At 40.7% G+C, this 17656-nt stretch overlaps 2 protein-coding genes across 7 annotated transcripts; both read left to right on the forward strand.

Moving 5' to 3' along the window:
* The first annotated feature begins 21 nt into the window (after positions 1–21).
* Positions 22–7548, forward strand: tmem67 (transmembrane protein 67). Its single transcript, XM_020092734.2, has 28 exons — positions 22–280; positions 1260–1348; positions 1469–1559; positions 1679–1778; positions 1876–1939; positions 2032–2103; positions 2203–2265; positions 2683–2837; positions 2981–3089; positions 3195–3281; positions 3511–3576; positions 3666–3819; positions 3890–4010; positions 4107–4212; positions 4355–4411; positions 4493–4591; positions 4692–4790; positions 5094–5180; positions 5289–5388; positions 5489–5631; positions 5730–5870; positions 5973–6053; positions 6147–6263; positions 6357–6473; positions 6583–6690; positions 6814–6916; positions 7025–7167; positions 7252–7548. Exons 1-28 carry the CDS (start codon positions 76–78, stop codon positions 7330–7332), a joined length of 2958 nt encoding a protein of 985 aa, XP_019948293.2. The 5' UTR covers positions 22–75; the 3' UTR covers positions 7333–7548.
* A 738-nt stretch (positions 7549–8286) lies between these two features.
* On the forward strand, positions 8287–16445 carry pdp1 (pyruvate dehydrogenase phosphatase catalytic subunit 1). 6 transcript variants are annotated; one of them, XM_020093400.2, is made up of 9 exons: positions 8287–8426; positions 10433–10720; positions 10813–10980; positions 11365–11576; positions 12052–12133; positions 12892–12986; positions 13090–13258; positions 13347–13565; positions 14332–16445. In XM_020093400.2, the coding sequence occupies exons 2-9, from the start codon at positions 10490–10492 to the stop codon at positions 14710–14712; spliced, it is 1557 nt and encodes a 518-aa protein (XP_019948959.1). In that variant the 5' UTR covers positions 8287–8426; positions 10433–10489; the 3' UTR covers positions 14713–16445. The 6 variants fall into 6 exon arrangements, with proteins under 6 accessions (XP_019948959.1, XP_019948960.1, XP_069393626.1 ...); XM_020093401.2 differs by having other exon boundaries at positions 8288–8426; positions 10477–10720; XM_069537525.1 differs by having other exon boundaries at positions 8398–8656.
* The last annotated feature ends 1211 nt before the right edge of the window (positions 16446–17656 follow it).

Genomic DNA, 17656 nt, shown 5'->3' on the forward strand with positions numbered 1-17656 from the left:
AACAGGCCCCGCACGCTACGACGTCATCACGCTGAATACAGAGGATTGTGGGTAAGAGGAAGCCCGTTGTTTACCATGGCGACGGGGACGCCGCAGTTTGTCGCCATGAAACACAAAGTTCGCCTGGTGTTGTTTCTTTTAATTTACGCGGATTCACTTCGCTGCCAGCAGTTTGTTATTCCCTTCAGGGCTCCTGCAGATTGCGGCGCGGAGGAGCTCTTCGACATTTCCAGTTTGTCGTGTGTGAGGTGTGGTTCAAATCAGCTCCGGAGCTCCACAGGTCTGTTACCGCCACAGCACATCGTCCGCAGCACTGATTCACACGCGATGCACCGCCGAGAAATGTTGTGTTATTAGACATTTACTGGATCTAACCTTGTTGTGAGGCGGCTATCAACACACGATGCAGAGAAGCCACAATGACCCGGGTAACAGTTAGCTCGGGACAAATGTGTGATAATACAAACACTTAAAAGATTAACACGAGGGCCAGACTAATATTAATATAAAGAAAACATTTAAGAGGGGGATTCAACCTTAAAACTTTACGATATCTGTGCTGTTTGGTTCATAATAGAATGAAATCAATAGCCTGCAACCATGCACAACAGTAGATCTGTGAAATCAGTGTAGGATGTTGCTGATATTATTTAACATTTCCCCCATATTCATATCAGAATATGGCTACCTTATTGAAAATATTAAAAACAGTCATATATAGCTGTCAAGTGATTATTTAAAGAGATAAATCTCAGTCCTTGTACATAAATAAATCCAAACTCTCCAAAAACTACTCACCATTCCTACTATCAATTATTTTCTTAAATAACAAATCCGTAATTTGGTATATGACAAGCAAAGAAACACAAGGACAAATCATGAAGACCGTGTACAATCTACCTCCAGGTCTGCTCTCGATTATGGTGATATTTTTAATGTTTCTCTACCTTTAAGCCTTTCTACTATCCATCAGCGATGTACTGGAAAAAGTGTCCTTTACATCTACTCTCTGAGTAAAAACGAATCAATACAGTTTCGTAACACATAATATCGTGACTTTGAGATGTTTTAACATTTTCCTTCTACTGTGGAGACTTCACTGTGGTTTGGAGGAGATGGTGTTACAACCTCCTGGGAGTGATTTCATTCTTATTACCATAAGGAAGGAACAAGCTTTGATTTGTTTATAAAGTAATATGTTAGAACTGGACATTATACAACCTCCACTAACTGTGTTCTGGATTTCTTTCCTATTTTAGGACTGACCTGTGTTTGCAAAACAGGTTACCGAAGTGTCACCACTGAAAAGGCATCCATTACTTGTCAGCTGTGCCCCTCTGACAAGCCTGTATGTAGAGTTTACACTTAATACCTCTATTTACTATTTACAAACCTACAATATAATGTACCTCGAGATATGTTGTGATTTTGTGCTTCTAAATTAAATTGAAATTGTCTTTTTACACAGGCAGTAACGAAAGATGGGTTTGGGTGTATTCGCTGTCCGGGCAGTGTCAGTGATGAGGGGAAGTGCTTCTGTCCACCAGCCCATGTCCTGGGTGAGTCAGTAATGACACAACTATTAAATCTTTAATGTTGAATTTAACAAAATGTGGCAATGGCTTGGATAATTGTGTGCATTATGCATACATTACCAAATACAACCTTTATCTTCCAGTGGAGCGAGACGTCAGTGGGAACCTTTTGGATGTGGCCAGGTGTGAAACATGTAATGGAAACATCAGTGCTCTGTCTGTGCCGAGCAGCAGTGGAGACAGGTAGTGTGGAAGTTACATCGGTGCAGGATTATATAATAAGTCATAGAGAATATGAGCACTGAAGAATATTATTTAAATTATTGTTATTGTCTTTCAGATGTCAGAGATGTCAGGCCACCTTCATTAACTCCTCCTGTGTGTGTAACCCTCCAAATGTCCTTGTGAGTTCACTCTCTAAAACACTGTGCACACACCATTCAGTAACAGACTGATAAAACACATGCATCATCAATGGTTTGTATGTATTTTACAGGCGGGAGGATTATGTTTCCCTCCAGGCAGCCTCACCACAAATGTGAATCCCAGTATCAACTATGCCCAGTTGGTGAGTCATCCTCTCCCCTCCTCTCTCTTACTTACTTTAATCATTTTTGTTATTTCTGACATATTCTGATTTAGCTTTTCTTTTCTGTTCCTCTGGTAGAAGTTCAGCGTCCAGTCTGCCTGGTTTGTGAAGAACCTCTACTCTTCATCAGCAGCCTGTCTTGTAATTCCATGTCTCCTTATTTCCCCTTGTAAAAAATCTTTTGCTCTATATAACATCATAGGGATCAAGTTCTAGGTCTGGACAGTTCTTACCCAAGCAATGTCCTCAGTATGATACAGGAGGATATTTTGAGTGGATCGTTAGGAAGCTATGCTGGTATTTATGGCAAAAACACCACAACAGACATATTCAATAATTACATAGAAATGTCAACCTTAAATTGATGCCAAATGTTTCTTACAACAGAGCAAATCTAGTGAAATTATTCAAACAGTCCTCTAGTTGATCAACCTGAAAACAAGTGAAGTATGTTGATTGGTGAGATTTTAGTGTACATTGTTATTATCAGGGGGCACTAGGGTTTTTCTGAGGCTTTATGTGTGTGATTAAGTGTGTAAATAAATTGTGTGCTTACAGGTCTTTTCCAACCTGACAGCGTGCCAGGCTCTTGGGAACATGTGTGTGATGAACATGCACTCTTTTAGTGGCGTGTCCAACGATGCCTGTGGTCTCTTCAACTCCATTTTCAGATCAATGGCTGCTGTGAGCTCAACTCAAGACATTTCCTACTGGTACAAACTCTCATTGCCTATATGTGTCATATTGTACCATCTCTACTGATTTAGAATGATACAAACAGAGTTTCATCCCCATAAACTCTTAATTTAGTTTCACCCAGAGATGATATTGAGCACTTTCAATGTTGTTTCTTCAGGAGAGCTAATCTGCCATGGCTGTACTATGGGGACGAACCAGGACTGGCCAGTCGAGTGCTTCAGACTGATCCAATTCCTGGTGGTTTCAGTTTCAGGGGAAAGAACAAGGTAACTGTAAAACCCTTATCATCTTCCTGTTACAAAGAAATAAATCTGAGGGAAGAAAAGTACAGAACATGTTCCATTAATCAACATGTTCTGTTTATTTGACAGAACACTGACATTAAGCTGCTTGCAGCTGTCTATAGTGTCAGGGGAGAGTTCCTCAGGTGGGAACGACTTGGAGGAAATAATCTACAGGTAAGGTATCAATTAGTCTCAATACACAGTAGCATTGAAGTGCATGCTTGGTTCCCCTCGATAGCTTGATAGTAGAGCCAAATCTCCCACTATTGTTAGTATGCATGTTGTTACTCTTGTATAGTGTGACAACCATCTTTAACAGGCAGGTTTTCATGTGACCCATACAAAATAAAACGCACAGGATGCTGATAAATACCACACCTCCTCTCTTCTTCTCCTCTTTAAGTTATGTCCTGAAACAGCAATCAAACAAGCAGCAGCCTACAGCTTCGGAACTGCTTACAAAGAAAGTGTGAGTGTCATGGCCTTCCTTCAACTCAGAGATGCACAAACTCAATGTGTAATGCGCAGTTGTGTTATAAGCTGTATGTGTGTGTACAGTGTGAACTCTCAGTGGCAGAGCTGATGGACTCCCATCCCGAGCCACTGTTCTACGATGTGTTTTTGGATCTTGGTGGTGGAGAGAACAGGAAACTTCTCCCCCTTCCCACTCTCGTCTATAACCAGCAATACAATGGACGCTTCATCAACCAAGGTGCAATATAATTTTTAGTGTATGTCTGTGTGTGTGATATGAATTGTTTTAATATGTTGTGTCTCTGCAGAGAGCATGAAGAACTGGTACTTGTCTCGACGTATGTTTCTTGTCGACATGTTGGGTGGAAGAGAGAAGAGTGTGAGCTCTCAGCCTAAAGTCATCCGTGTGGCCAGCAGTGTCAAAATAAGGTGGGCTCCTGAAGTGAATTAAACATCTCCATGATAAAAAATATAGAAAGTGCCTTGATGATATTCCTGATGTCTTCCAATGTGTGTGTTTGGTAGGTTCCAAATGGTTCCACGAACCCAGAAAGGACAAGTATATCCCCCTCTAATGATTATAACCTACACAGATGTCCCCATCACGGATATCAATACACAAACTGTGTCTGTGAGTAGGTCATACACACACACACACACACACACACATACACACACACACAAAAATGGTAAAATGAGTCACTGACTTTATCTCAAACACAAGCTTTGGGTTGACTTTTGTTTAGTTAGTTAAGTTATTTATCTGTTTCTAGACAACATTTGCTATGGAGTACGACATGGATCAGAGTGAGGCTCGCATAAAGACAGATGTGAGTAGAAGCTCTTGTGAATGTCTGAGGACACAATGACGTTGTATCACCTGAGGATTTTTAAGACCTTTGTGATTACAGACTGCTCTGGGTGTGATGGGTGGCGTGGCCGTGCTCTACTCTCTGCTGAAGACAGTCAGCTGGAAGAGAAGGATCTCCTCTCCGCTCATTGATGCCGGGGTATTGCACCATTAATGTGTTATAATTTAAATCTCCTCCATCCCTATGTTGGTGTAAAGCTAGGAAATAATCTCTGTCTCTCTTATTTCTCCTTCCTCAGACAATGCTGAAGTTTTTGCTGTTTTATGCTGGAGACCTGGCCAACGTTTTCTTTGCTGTAACTGTGGGAACTGGGCTTTACTGGCTCATCTTCTACAAGGTTTTTTTTATAGGATTTATGATTTGCACATTTGAGTTGTATTTACTGTTTATACCAGTATCCCATTTCTGTAGCTGTCTCCCTTTTTCAACTTTGTTAACTTTGTTCCTTTTCCAAACACACGTTTCTTTTTCTCTTTGCATGGACATTTGTTTTTTTTTCTTCTCTGCACTCTCTAGACATTAAAGGCAAGTCTTTTTCCTCCTTTACCTACTTTGCCTCAACATTGTTTTATTTGCATAGATTTTTGAGTGTTATTGTTTTTGGCAGCTTTCTTGGACTAATATTTTTGCGTCTTTTTAGGCCCAACAGTTTGTATCGGTGCTGTTACCACTGCCTGCACAGGAGGAGCAGTTTGTGACGTACATTGGTTGTGCCTTCACCCTAAAGGTGAGACAGAACCGATGTGAAAGTTTGCAGTGTTGTTTTTGAACGCTAGAGGGCGTACTTCTTTTGGAATGCTTAAGAAGTATTGTTTTTGGGTTTTTGTGTCTCCAGGCTATCCAGTTTCTCCACAAGCTGGTGCTTCAGGTGTCAGTCGATGTATTTCTCATCGACTGGGAGAGACCACGAAGTAAATCTAGCAGAACTGTTCAAGGTACAACCATATTTAATGTGCTCTTATATTTTGCAGTTTTCCTATGAAGTAATTAGCCAACTATTTTATTGTGGTCACATATTATTTGCCACTGTTTTAGCCTCTGCTGGTGAGCCAAAACGTGATGCTGCTCCAGTCAGCATCTGGAGAACCTATTTTGTAGCCAATGAATGGAACGAGATCCAGACCATCCGCAAGATCAGCCCAACCTTTCAGATCATGGCCGTGCTCTTTTTCCTTGAAGTACATTTTACACTCAGCACATACAGTATTTTCCTTTTTTTCTAGCTTTGATTATCTCCCTTCTCTTCATTGCTGGTATGTCACCCTTTGTCATCCAGGTCCTTGGTTTTTCTAACTTGGCGCTGAGGGATCCCTGGCCAACTCTTACCCGCTCCTCACAGGCGTACATGCCGCCATACAGCCTGATCCTGCGCTACGGTCTTGCAGCTACACTCTGGCTCTGCATCGGGCTTCTGCAGGTAAAACTGCCACCATTTATAATTATCTTCTCCTTCCTTTACTATACAGTGTAAAGTAAACGTGTAAAAAGCTCCTTCAAATCATAATCATTTATCCCACAGGTGATTTTCTTCAGTGTGTTTTACGAACATTTTGTGGAGGACAAAATTCGTCAGTTTGTAGATCTCTGCTCCATCAGTAATGTAAGTAGCAATGTGTTTCATATATATATCCAACAATTTTCAGTATCTGTCTGGAACGTTTAATTCAAGTGTGTTGTGTCTGTGTCTATAAAGGTATCCGTGCTGCTGTTATCGCATCGTTGTTTTGGCTACTACATCCACGGTCGTTCAGTGCATGGCCATGCAGATACAAACATGGAGGAAATGAACAACAACCTAAAGAGAGAGGCTGTATGTACAGCAACATGTTCTGTTGAATATCTGTAAAATAATTATGACCCATCTTGTCATATTCATTCTGTTTCTGCCTCTTTCTGTCTCCAGGAGTCTCTGTGTGGTCAAAGAGGGCTGCTTCCCAACACAGACCTCCAGACCTTTCAGGTGTCGCTTACCAATCGTCTGCGGTCACAGTACGACAGGATTCGGGAGCCACTCAGCAGGGTGTGTGCTTTCGCTGCCATGTTTGTAATTCTGTCATGAACGAAAAAAATCTGAAAATACAATATAAAGAGATTCTGAGTTTATTTGGTTGATGTCTCTTGTGTTGCAGAGGAACGGGCCATCGCGGCTGATAGACGCATCTACAGCCAACCCGTTTGAGCAGAACACCAGAGCCTACCACACCATGAACCACTTCCTGGGATCCATTATAGACCATGTTAGTACAAATTCACTCAAATAAACTCAGGATGTGTATCTGTTTGTTTGTATATGAGCTGTGTTCATTGACCTAGACTATTTGGCACAGACACAGTTTCTCATGTTGCCCAATTTACCCTAGGGTCACCCTGACATGGATTATATCGTGAAGGACAAGCTGGTGTTTGAGCGGGTCATAGGAATGGAGTTTCTTGAACCCAGTGACAAAAGCATATTTTACAATGGTAATGACCTCTTGGACTAGACAGGCTGTATATTTCTATTTGTCCATATATATATATCTGTTTGTGTACATGACACACATACATGTCTGTTTGTGTTTCTCACATCAGATGAAGCCCACTCCTTCAGCGATGTGCTGTTTTATGGGAATGAGGCCACGCTGCTGATCTTTGACACTTTGTTCTTCTGTGTCGTCGACCTTGGATCTCAGAGTTTTGTGCTTGCAGCTATTCTTACATACACACAGCAAATGGTCAGTATATGGCGTTAATACAATATAAGTTGCTTTAACTGTGTTTAAAAACATATATATTGAAAACCATCTCATTCATTACAGATATTTCGCTTGATCCGTAACTTTCTCGGAAGGAAGAACCTCGTCAACAAGACTCTGGTGGATGAGAGATTTCTGATTTAAATTCCCAGAGTAATTTCTTGTGTCAGTGATAGTTTAGTAGCATTTTTCAAACATGTTTACTGTTCACAGCTTGTGCAGCTTATTTTTTGTACTGTTCTTTATGTGTACAGTGTTTTTACTTCCAATGTTTTTCTGATGTAAATATCATAATTTTTGTAAAGAGTTTGACGTTTGTATTGATTAAAATGTTTTGATACGTAGACAATCTTGTTGAAAGTTTTGTAGCTGTAACAATTTCTTATTTTTTGTGTTTGCATTAATATCAATATTGGGATGAAATTTGACATATTTTAATTTGTATACTTGAAACACAAGTCTTGTGAACATGTGTGATTTAGTTGCACATCTTAGTCATAATTTAAAAAAACATCAACCTCTATCTCTTTAAGCCTTTTTAATATACTTTATACAATATTGAATAACTTACAAACACAACAAACAACGTGACAGAAAGAAAATATGTTTGTACAACCAAAAGGTTATAAGTGTGATAATTCATTGTCAAAATATAAGACATATATAAAAATAATATATATTAAATAAATTATATAAATAATAAAAATGATCTTAAAAAAGAAGTAGGCAATTAATTAAATTTCTCGAAAAATGTACTATATCAAATGTATATGCGTTTGCATTGAATAGCCATAAACCTTGATCTATTTATTAGTTGGATATATCATGCACTATTTTGTAATGTAGTTCTTTCATTAAGATAGCAATAACATATGTATATGTGAATAGGGGTTTGAAAGGTCTTTTTTTTGTATATTTGTTAAGTCAGTCAGTGAAAAAGCAAAATGAAGTATTGAAATAAATATCTTGTGACCCTCCTAACAGTGACAGCTCCTCACATCAGCTGTATTTGCACAATCAGAGGAGGAAACTTGTTTCTTCTGATAAACGATCAGCTGCTGGTTTGAAGGGTCCGTGCGTGTGAGGCGGGGCTGACGTCAGGGCGGCTGTCACGGCTCAGCCAATGAGCGTTGAGTGTGTGGTGCTGCGGGACGACACGCAGCTCCGCAGAGTGAGAGAAAGTATAAAGCTGCGAGCAGGAGACATGAAGCCCGCTCACTTATCCTCGTCCCTGTGAGGTGAGTCTGAGTCCCGACGTGTTTACTCACTCGCTGCTGGTTTGTAGTCGGTGTGTGGAGCAGCTTCGGGGAGCGGTGCTCCTCCGGTTCGGGGAGTGTAACCAGAGCCGGGGGCTGTGGTGTCCCCTCGGCTCGACTAGCCGCGCTTAGCTCCAACTTGGCTGCTCCACCCGGGTCAGTGACGCACGTCCTGAGAGCTCATCTGTTACTTGCTTACCTTGGAGCCGCGTGTGAGTCCTGCTCTGATCTGACATCGTGACCGCTGCTAACAACACCGATGTTAGCCCGCGTTGTACCTTCCTGCTACAAGCTAGCTCAGGCTCGTAATGTCAACAAACATGGCAACTTTCCTGCACAGCTCCAGAGCTGGAGCGAGGCCTCCTCTGACTCATGCACCGTGTTCGGGAGGGATGCTCAGCGTTAACCAGGACCAGCCCCTGTCGGATCTTACATCTACTGCACTTCTGGGAGAGGGACCCCTCCCCCCAGCAGATAATTAGTGATTTACTATTTTGGGGTGAACTATCCCTTTAAAGATTTAGGTGAAATTGAATATAAAATAATCCTAGTGCTGTTTTCACTGGTGTGTTTCATCTAAATTGTATGAAATGTTGTTTTCTTTACCATAGAACTGGCCCTTTATATTCAAATACTTTATATTTACATGGGGGGGGGGGGTCCTCTCTGTGGAGGCTGCCATGTTGTTTACTAAAACCTTTAGAGTTTTCATGACAACTGAGGTTCTGTCAATCTAGATCAAGCTTAGATGTTAAGGTGAGCTACATCATCTGCTGCATGAGACTGTGTGTGTATTTCACTCTGCAGGGCTGCAGATAAACGTAGGTTATGTAACGAGGACACATTATATGAAGAGACGCAGCTTGGATCCAGTTCAGTTGGTCATGACCACACAGAACATTTCTCAAGATCCAAATGTCAGGGCTGAAAGCTAATTTTAGCGAGGCGTGCTGCACTGCTGACCTGTGTTTTGAGAGGAGTGCAGAGTTTCAACTCAGGCCAGGACATCTCCCAGTGAAGCGTCCTCTGATACAGATTCTCTTCTTCAAACTGTGGTTTACATCGGCCTAGGCAGTCAACAGAGATGTAATATGATATCCTAGGTTTGGTATTTCCCTGAGTAGGAAGTGCATTCAAGATAAACAGATATATCAGGGGAATTTTGCCAGTTGCATTTCCTTTTACAAGTTCTCAGTTGGCAATTCTTTATGTACAGCTAGCTACCATATCTTTACAAAGGTTATAATGTTCAGTTTTTTGTTAAATTGTTTTAGAAAGGTGGTGATTCAACTTCAAGATCATTTTGATGGTTGTCAAATGAGATTCTATTTATAGATATATCATGTTCAAAATAGGAGTTGAGCCAAAGTGCTTCAGAGAGGGCAAAGGAAAAACAACACAAATATTGATATAATGAAACTAAGTAAAAGCTATTGAAGAGAAAGAAAACAAGATAAAAGTAAAAAAGGTTTTCAAGTTAATAATAGAGAGGTATCTCTGTTATTAGCATAACTGAGTGTTTAAACACTGTTGGTCTATTACTGTCTTTAAATAGTTTTGTATACAAAATGCAAAACAAATGTCCTCATAATAGAAATACAAAAATTCAACAGAGGCATGAAGACATCTTCTCCAAACACATAAACCATTTAACCTGGTGATATTTATATTTTTGGTCTTATCCACTTTGTTGGCCTCATCTACTGTATTACCCTACATGGGATTGTCGTTTTCGTCTAATGTTATTAAAGATTGAACGTACATGTAAATGTCATGGTTAGATGGTCAAATAAATGTCTGGTACAGTGAGCTGTTTTGCTGTACCTGTTTTGCAGGTGCTTATATGAGACCCTGCTGCTGTATGTCCCAGCTTCAAAACATCATGACAACCTCATTCTGTTTGCACACTTTTTGCTTAATGGAGCATAGATGGAACACTCTCTGCTCCAGATGTTTTTCCTGACTGTCTGTGTTTGCTTCTTCAAAAGGGATAAAAACATTGGTGGTCTGCTGTTTGTGTGTGTGCCTTCAGTGCATCATCAGCCATGCACGTGACATCTCAGCTGCTCAGGGGTTTGCCCCGTACCAAGATCTTGGCCTCCACTCTGTTACCATGCCAACAGCACCAGTCCCATTTAGCACACCGACCTGCCTCAAGACGGTGGCAGAGTCACCAGCACTTACGAAGTTACCAGACTGCCGCCGTGCTCCGTAGTTACATCCTCACGCCTCCACAGGTCAACTCCATTCTCAAAGCCAATGAGTACAGCTTCAAGGTTTGTGGGGATTTAAATACTTTCAGAAAACATTAATCTCCATCTCTACATCGAAGTTCTAAACGAACCGTTTGTATGTGTTTTGATTGTAGGTGCCAGAGTTTGATGGGAAGAATGTATCAGCCATAATGGGATTTGAGAGTAACCAGCTGCCAGCCAACGCCCCCATAGAGGACCGTCGCAGTGCAGCCACATGTCTGCAGACACGAGGAATGCTGCTGGGTGTGTTTGACGGCCACGCTGGCTGTGCCTGTGCTCAGGTAGAGCTGATTGTGGTGCTTTGTGCCACTTGATGTGATCTGTACTCTGATTTTCTTAAACTGTAAACTGATTCTTGCATTGTTTAAATTTTGGCATTGGCACGTGACACAGTGCTGGTAAACAACCTCTAAGGCATTAACATTCACTGTCACTTTAACTGACATGTATGCCATAATAATAAATTAGAGAAAATCTAATCCACATGAACTCTCTATATATAGGTATACACACAGTTAGGCTGCACATCTGTCAAACATAGCCAACAAAGAATTATTTGGAGGATTCATGGTTTAATGGTCAGCTTGTATATTTATATGCTGTTGATCATCATTATTTTCTCCTTGGACTTGATTGAAGTGTGTACCTCTCTTCCTCTCTTCCAGGCACTCAGTGAGAGGTTGTTTTACTACATAGCGGTGTCTCTGCTGCCCCACGACACACTGTGTGAACTCGAGGCAGCGGTAGAGTCCGGCAGGGCCCTCAGTCCCATCCTGCAATGGCACAAACACCCCAATGACTACTTCAGCAAGGAGGCTCAGATGCTCTACTTCAGCAGCCTGCGAACCTACTGGCAGGAGCTGATTGACCTCACCAGGTGAGGGCTGGAAATCAAAATCAAGGATGCACAACAGAGTCTTAACCCTTCAACACCGACAGCTGCCATGTTGTAAAAAGTGCATGTCTCCTGACTCATGTCAATCACACCATTATGTGACAGCAGCTAATTGTTTGCCTTAATGCAATGCCCAGCTTTGGCTTCTCACTAACACCAGACGTAGTATCTTGTTTGTTGAACCATGTGGCCATGTGCACGGCATCAAGGCAGAGGAGGAAAGTTTTGAGATTTGAACTCATGTTTCAGTGGAGTATGAATTTCTATGCAATTTCATAGAGTTTGCCAACATTTTAAACTGGACTAGCTGGTTTCTGAATCTGGACCCAAAGTTGCCCACATTGACGCTGACTCTAAAGGTTTCTGTTTTGCCAACAGTGCTGTTCTTGGTCTCTGTTTTCAACCTCTGGCTCCCTCCCTCTGTTTCACACACGTTGCTCTCCCTCTCTGTTTTCAGCCCAGGGGAGATTCCGGACACCCGTGAGGCTCTGCTGAATGCTTTCAAGAGGCTGGACAATGATATTTCTCTGGAGGCTCAGGTGTGAACTATGTACTGCGACTTTGTTCTTCTAAAGGAATGTCAATTTAATGAGGAACTTGGAAGTTCTCTGGGTAAAACTGTTTTTTTGACAACAGACCATGTTCCAGACTTGCATATTTGCATTGTGAAATAAGCCCTGGAGCAACAATAGGGATGAGTAATCAATCTGCATCAAAAACTCTGTTCACTCATCAAAATATCTGTGACTCAGTTTGCTAAATAATTAGTTATTAACAGCTGGAAAGTTTTAACTTTAGTCTTTGTTTTTGTAGTTTTGCATTTAGACCTGCTTTAAAATAATTCATGTAAAATATAATATGTAAATTATGTAAATTAAGCTCTCAAAGCATAACCTTCCTCTACTCACATTGGTCTTGCCTGAAGGAAAGTGCACTGTGAGAGTTTCTATCACATGTTGCATTCAAAACAAGTTCAGAACATACTGTCATTCTGTGTTGTCAAAGAATTGTTTGACCAGGCACAAATTCATGACAAAATATTCTGCCAGTGTCAATGTTTATACTGAGTCCAAAGTCCAAGTCATTGATGTTGAGGTCTGAATCACTCTGCATTTCATTGAATTTAGTTTAATGATTTAAGTGAAGGACTTTCACACATATTGAATATTTCAACTTTGGCCCACAGCAGCAGCAGTGGAAAAAAACAGCCAAATTTAAACTTTTGTTTTGGTCTGAAGAGGAGCTCAGAGGCCATTTCCTCAGCATCTAATTTAAACCATGCACCCTATCTGCTCAGGTTGGAGACCCGAACGCTTTCCTGCACTACTGGGTTCTGAGAGTGGCCTTTTCTGGAGCAACGGCTTGTGTGGCTCACATCGACGGATCAGACCTGTACGGAGAATAAATACATACATACATATCAATAAAAACTGATAAGGTGAAGTATGTCATGTAATATTTTAAGCATTTATTCCCCTCCTCTCTGGTCCCAAAGGTTTATAGCCAATGCAGGAGATGCTCGGGCAGTGTTGGGGGTGCAGGAGGAGGATGGCTCCTTCAGCGCTCACACGCTCTCTAATGACCACAGCGCCCAGAACGAGGAAGAGGTGTCTCGGATTAGAGGGGAACACCCTCCATCGGAGAGAAAGACCGTTATAAGACAGGTAATACAGCTACTACTTTGCTCAGTGTGGTTGTTATTACACCATTATTTTGTTTTTTTTAAACATGAAAATTCTTTTTGAAAATCAGGACCGGTTGCTCGGCCTCCTCATGCCGTTCCGTGCGTTCGGGGATGTGAAGTTCAAGTGGAGCATTGAACTGCAGAAGCGCGTGTTGGAGTCTGGACCTGATCAGCTCCATGAAAACGAACACACCAAGTTCATCCCACCCAACTATCACACACCACCATACCTGACCGCTGAGCCTGAGATCACGTACCACAAACTGCGGCCACAAGATCGCTTCATGGTGAGAGAAGAGGCAGCTACACTTTCATCACTGAAATATCTCCTGTTCATTTGAATGATAAAGGCTGTAAAGTAGTTCAGTAGGAGATTGTTAGACTCTCATGGTTAATTCTGCCTCTGATTGACTGATTGTCTCTCAAACATGGCCGTCAGTGGGTACAATACCAGACATACTTGTTTAGTCAGAACAGAGATATGGTTGGTGATTGAGAGGTCAGGAACCTTTCATTAAACGATGTATGAAAGTAAGATACATGTTGAATCTCACTTTTAAATGGGAAATTTAAATGCACCCGTTAATAACAACCACAACCTGCAGCTTTTATAACTCAGTTAATTCCTCTGAGATCTGCCCAAATTCCCAAAACAAAACTTATAAATGTGCTTTTCATGCTGGCAAAGAGAAGAGAAAGTATCCTAGAAACAGATGCACCTTTTTTTAGTCTTCTTGGTTTTTAAAAAGACAAAGTGAGTGTTGTGTTTTTTTCCTCAGGGGTGTTGTCTTGTTTCTGGGCTCATTATTTCATGTTGTGTACAGACTATTTGGTTTCTCTGGTTGCTAAGGACTGATAATGATCCTTTGCTATTGTAAAGGATTTATTTTTCTTTCCAGCGGCAGCATTTCCCAGAATAGATACGTATGTGGTGTAATGTCACAAATATTTCAGTAACTGATCTATATCTAGACATCTACAGAGAGTGTGTGAGTAACGTTCTTTATCTGATGTTACTCTCATACATTTACTCTCATCTGTCTGTCCATGCAGGTGATCGGCTCTGACGGCCTCTGGGAGACCCTCCACAGACAGGAGGTGGTCCGCGTTGTGGGGGAGTATTTAACGGGAGTGCACCAGCGTCAGCCACTCAAAGTCGGAGGCTACAGGGTCACCCTGGGCCAGATGCAGGGGCTTCTCGAAGAGAGGAAGGCTCGAGTCTCTTCGGCTTTTGAGGATTACAACGTAGCGACCCATCTGATGCGTCACGCGGTGGGAAACAACGAGTTTGGCACGGTGGACCACGAAAGGCTGTCAAAAATGCTGTCGCTGCCCGAGGAGCTGGCTCGCATGTACCGTGATGACATCACCATCATTATCTCGCAGTTCAACCCTCATGTGATCGGAGCACAGAGACAGGAAGGGCAGTCCTGAGCTGGGTTCACACCGACGAGTACACACACTTGTGTAAATGTGTACAGCTGATCTACATGTAAGCAGACACCGTGGACAATCGAAGAATATCTGAATTAATTAGTTTTATCTCTATTTATGTACAGAATTTGTATGTTTTTAGTCATTGCTACAGAATATCCAGTTTTTTATGTTAAGTTAAAGACCTCTCTTTAAAATTCTGGATCGAAATCTCTTACACAACATGTTATTTATTACAATACTCCGTCACAGTTTCATACATGCTCATGTGCGAAGCTAAGAAGATGCTGTTTCAAATGGATTTTTGTGCCAAAAGATTCAACCTCCTTGTTTACTGAAAGTTCAGTTGAAAATATAGAAATTCCAAAGAGGGTGACGGTTGGGACTTCAAGAGTGAAGAGGCCTTGTGGCGCTCACTCGATCTGATAATAAGAATAAGACACTCTTGTCTTCTGTTGTCTGGTTTTTAAACATACATCCCAGGCACAATCCTTTGTGCTATGGGTTGTTTCTGCATCTGAGGGATCGATGTTACAACAGATGTTACAACAGATGTTACAACAGATGTTACATATGAGATTAGTACCATTCAAACATAGACTTTTTATTCAGTATTTCTCCCTGGAGTGGGTATTTGGATGATGATTATGAATCCAGTACACTGGATATCATGTGAAACGGTGACGTCAAAGGACATTCATATCCATATTGGATCGATGGTGTAGAACCCACAGTGCATCTGGTGTGAGGGTGAATACTGTACAATTAAAGTTTAAAAATCGTAGTGCCGGGGTTCCAGGCCTTTGTGGCGCCTCAGATGTGTTTCAAGGATCACAAAAAATAATTCTGTTACATAAATGTTTGCTACTTAAATATATACAAAAGTACTTTCACCTCTTTGGGTGTTTTAAAATCCTTTTAAATGAAATAACTGAGAAGGATTGTGGTTACACCCAATGTTTGGAGCAGGCTATAACCTGTAATGAGGGAACGCAAATAGACAGAGCTTCATTTTAAAGGGTCTCAAGGCAAAAAGGTTGAACCACTGAGCTGGATTTAGTTTTTGTTGCAAACCCAGTGCTCTGGAGTAACAAAGCAAAAAAAAAAAGAAAGTAATCTATCCAAATATTCATAGTACGAGTCCTGAACTCTGTCACTATTAGTAGACTGTTACGTAGTTGGCTTTTCTGTGAAATAAAAGAAAGTAGGAATTAAATGATTGATGTATTCTCCATTACTTCTTTGGTTAGAGAGACGGTGGTAGATGGAAATCAGTATATGTTAGAAAACCTCTAAACTGACAAACTAACTGAGGTCTACCACAGTCGGAGCATCTGGTTACAGCAGTGACGCTTCATCTTTTGAGGGGTAGGAGTAAAATTCATTTCTTGTCCAAGCTCGTTTGGGTTAAAAGGGATTCCTGTTGCCTTATGTTATGTACTAACCTTTTCTTCCAGATTTTATTCTTTCTGAAAGCAGCAGCAGAGAACATAGAAGTCGATCGCACTCCTGACTCTCTCAAGTTTAACGCTTTTCACAGGGACGTGTGTTTGTGCCCAAATGTATGAGCAGAATGTAAATGTTTGAAACGCGCTGTTTGAATATTATTAAAGATATTTTATTAAGCTTTAGTGTTACGTTACACATGTTCATCTGCAGTTTTATGTATAAATTGTAACTTATGCGGATTAAGTTTTGTATATGGAATGGTTTAATTAAACACTGAGTACACACCTGCTGGCACAACTGTTGTGTGTTTTGCTTGGCACTGCCACAACCCTATAACGTAACAGGATGTCCCAGTCTGAGGTTGAGTGTGATGGTCTTTGCTCACTTGGCTTGTGAGGCAGCAGTTGTCACTACGGAGCTCACAGTGGGTTTAATGCTTCATGTGACAATGACTGTAGTGTGAGTCATATTGTCACGAGGTGGGAACTTTACCACTAGGTGATGCTGCTGGATCAAAAAGTATCCAATGTTTAAACTATCATCAGCTCTGGAGAAATACTGCCATCAACAGGACACATGTGTAACAGCTGTGTTACAAAATATACATCAATACATTATATTATTTTATTCATTAAAATAAAATGCATTATTATTAAGCCTTTTCCATCCATTTATTATCTATATCCTAAAAAAAAGTCTTTATATGTTATTATGGGAGCAATATATGGAGATAACAAAAAACGGCTCTTATTCATTACGATCCTGCACATTTGATAGAGGAAATCTAAAGCTTCTCACTTTTTCATTTTATTTGTAATAGAGGGAAACTACTAAAGTAAACTCACTGACTCTGCTGTGGAAGATTTACTTTAAGACTTAGCGTCTCCTTTCTCATCATCACATCCAGAGCAACTGGTGTGTTTGTTTATTGGCAACATTTAGTCAGCTTACTGAAAATTGAAACCCCCACATCTTACTTTGGTCACTTCCAGGTCTCCATAACCTCCACTGCCGCGTAAACACTTATTGCGGGATTTAATAAAATCAGAATGACGTCTGCTCCTGGAGTTTATTTACATGGTCGTACGTGGGATTAAAATGCAGGAACAAGGATCAGATCCCACATCCCCACAAACTAAACTCTGATGTACAGAATCTTAACAGCTCATCAGCCAATTAAATAAAAGTTGACACATTTGGGTTTTAAGGTTTAGATGAGAAATAATACATTTAAAGTTTATTGATTTCTAAAGCAGGAAAGATCATTTCAGTCCTTGATTGACATAAAAAAAAATCTTACAAAACACAGAAACAGCCTTAAAGCGTCTTAAGTTTATATTTACAAATAAAGAACATGTTATGGAAAACTTAGAGTGTCATGGAAATAATGTTGAAACATGAATTGATATTTAATTTAACAATAAAAACAGTAATCAACAAAATATTTTACATTTAAAATAATTGCCATTAAACAAATGGACTTGATCACAGCATT

Source organism: Paralichthys olivaceus, chromosome 13 (genome assembly GCF_024713975.1).
Source record: "Paralichthys olivaceus isolate ysfri-2021 chromosome 13, ASM2471397v2, whole genome shotgun sequence".
NCBI classification, from domain to species: Eukaryota; Metazoa; Chordata; class Actinopteri; order Pleuronectiformes; family Paralichthyidae; genus Paralichthys; species Paralichthys olivaceus.

Excerpts from the sequence above, each read along its gene's own strand:
- tmem67 (XM_020092734.2), top strand. The coding sequence starts at position 76 with ATGGCGACGGGGACGCCGCAGTTTGTCGCCATGAAACACAAAGTTCGC. Across the intron at positions 281-1,259 it reads TCAGCTCCGGAGCTCCACAG|GACTGACCTGTGTTTGCAAA; the intron begins GTCTGTTACCGC and ends TTCCTATTTTAG. Across the intron at positions 1,940-2,031 it reads GTAACCCTCCAAATGTCCTT|GCGGGAGGATTATGTTTCCC; the intron begins GTGAGTTCACTC and ends TGTATTTTACAG.
- pdp1 (XM_069537524.1), top strand. Across the intron at positions 10,721-10,812 it reads CCAATGAGTACAGCTTCAAG|GTGCCAGAGTTTGATGGGAA; the intron begins GTTTGTGGGGAT and ends TTTTGATTGTAG. Across the intron at positions 13,566-14,331 it reads GGCCACAAGATCGCTTCATG|GTGATCGGCTCTGACGGCCT; the intron begins GTGAGAGAAGAG and ends CTGTCCATGCAG.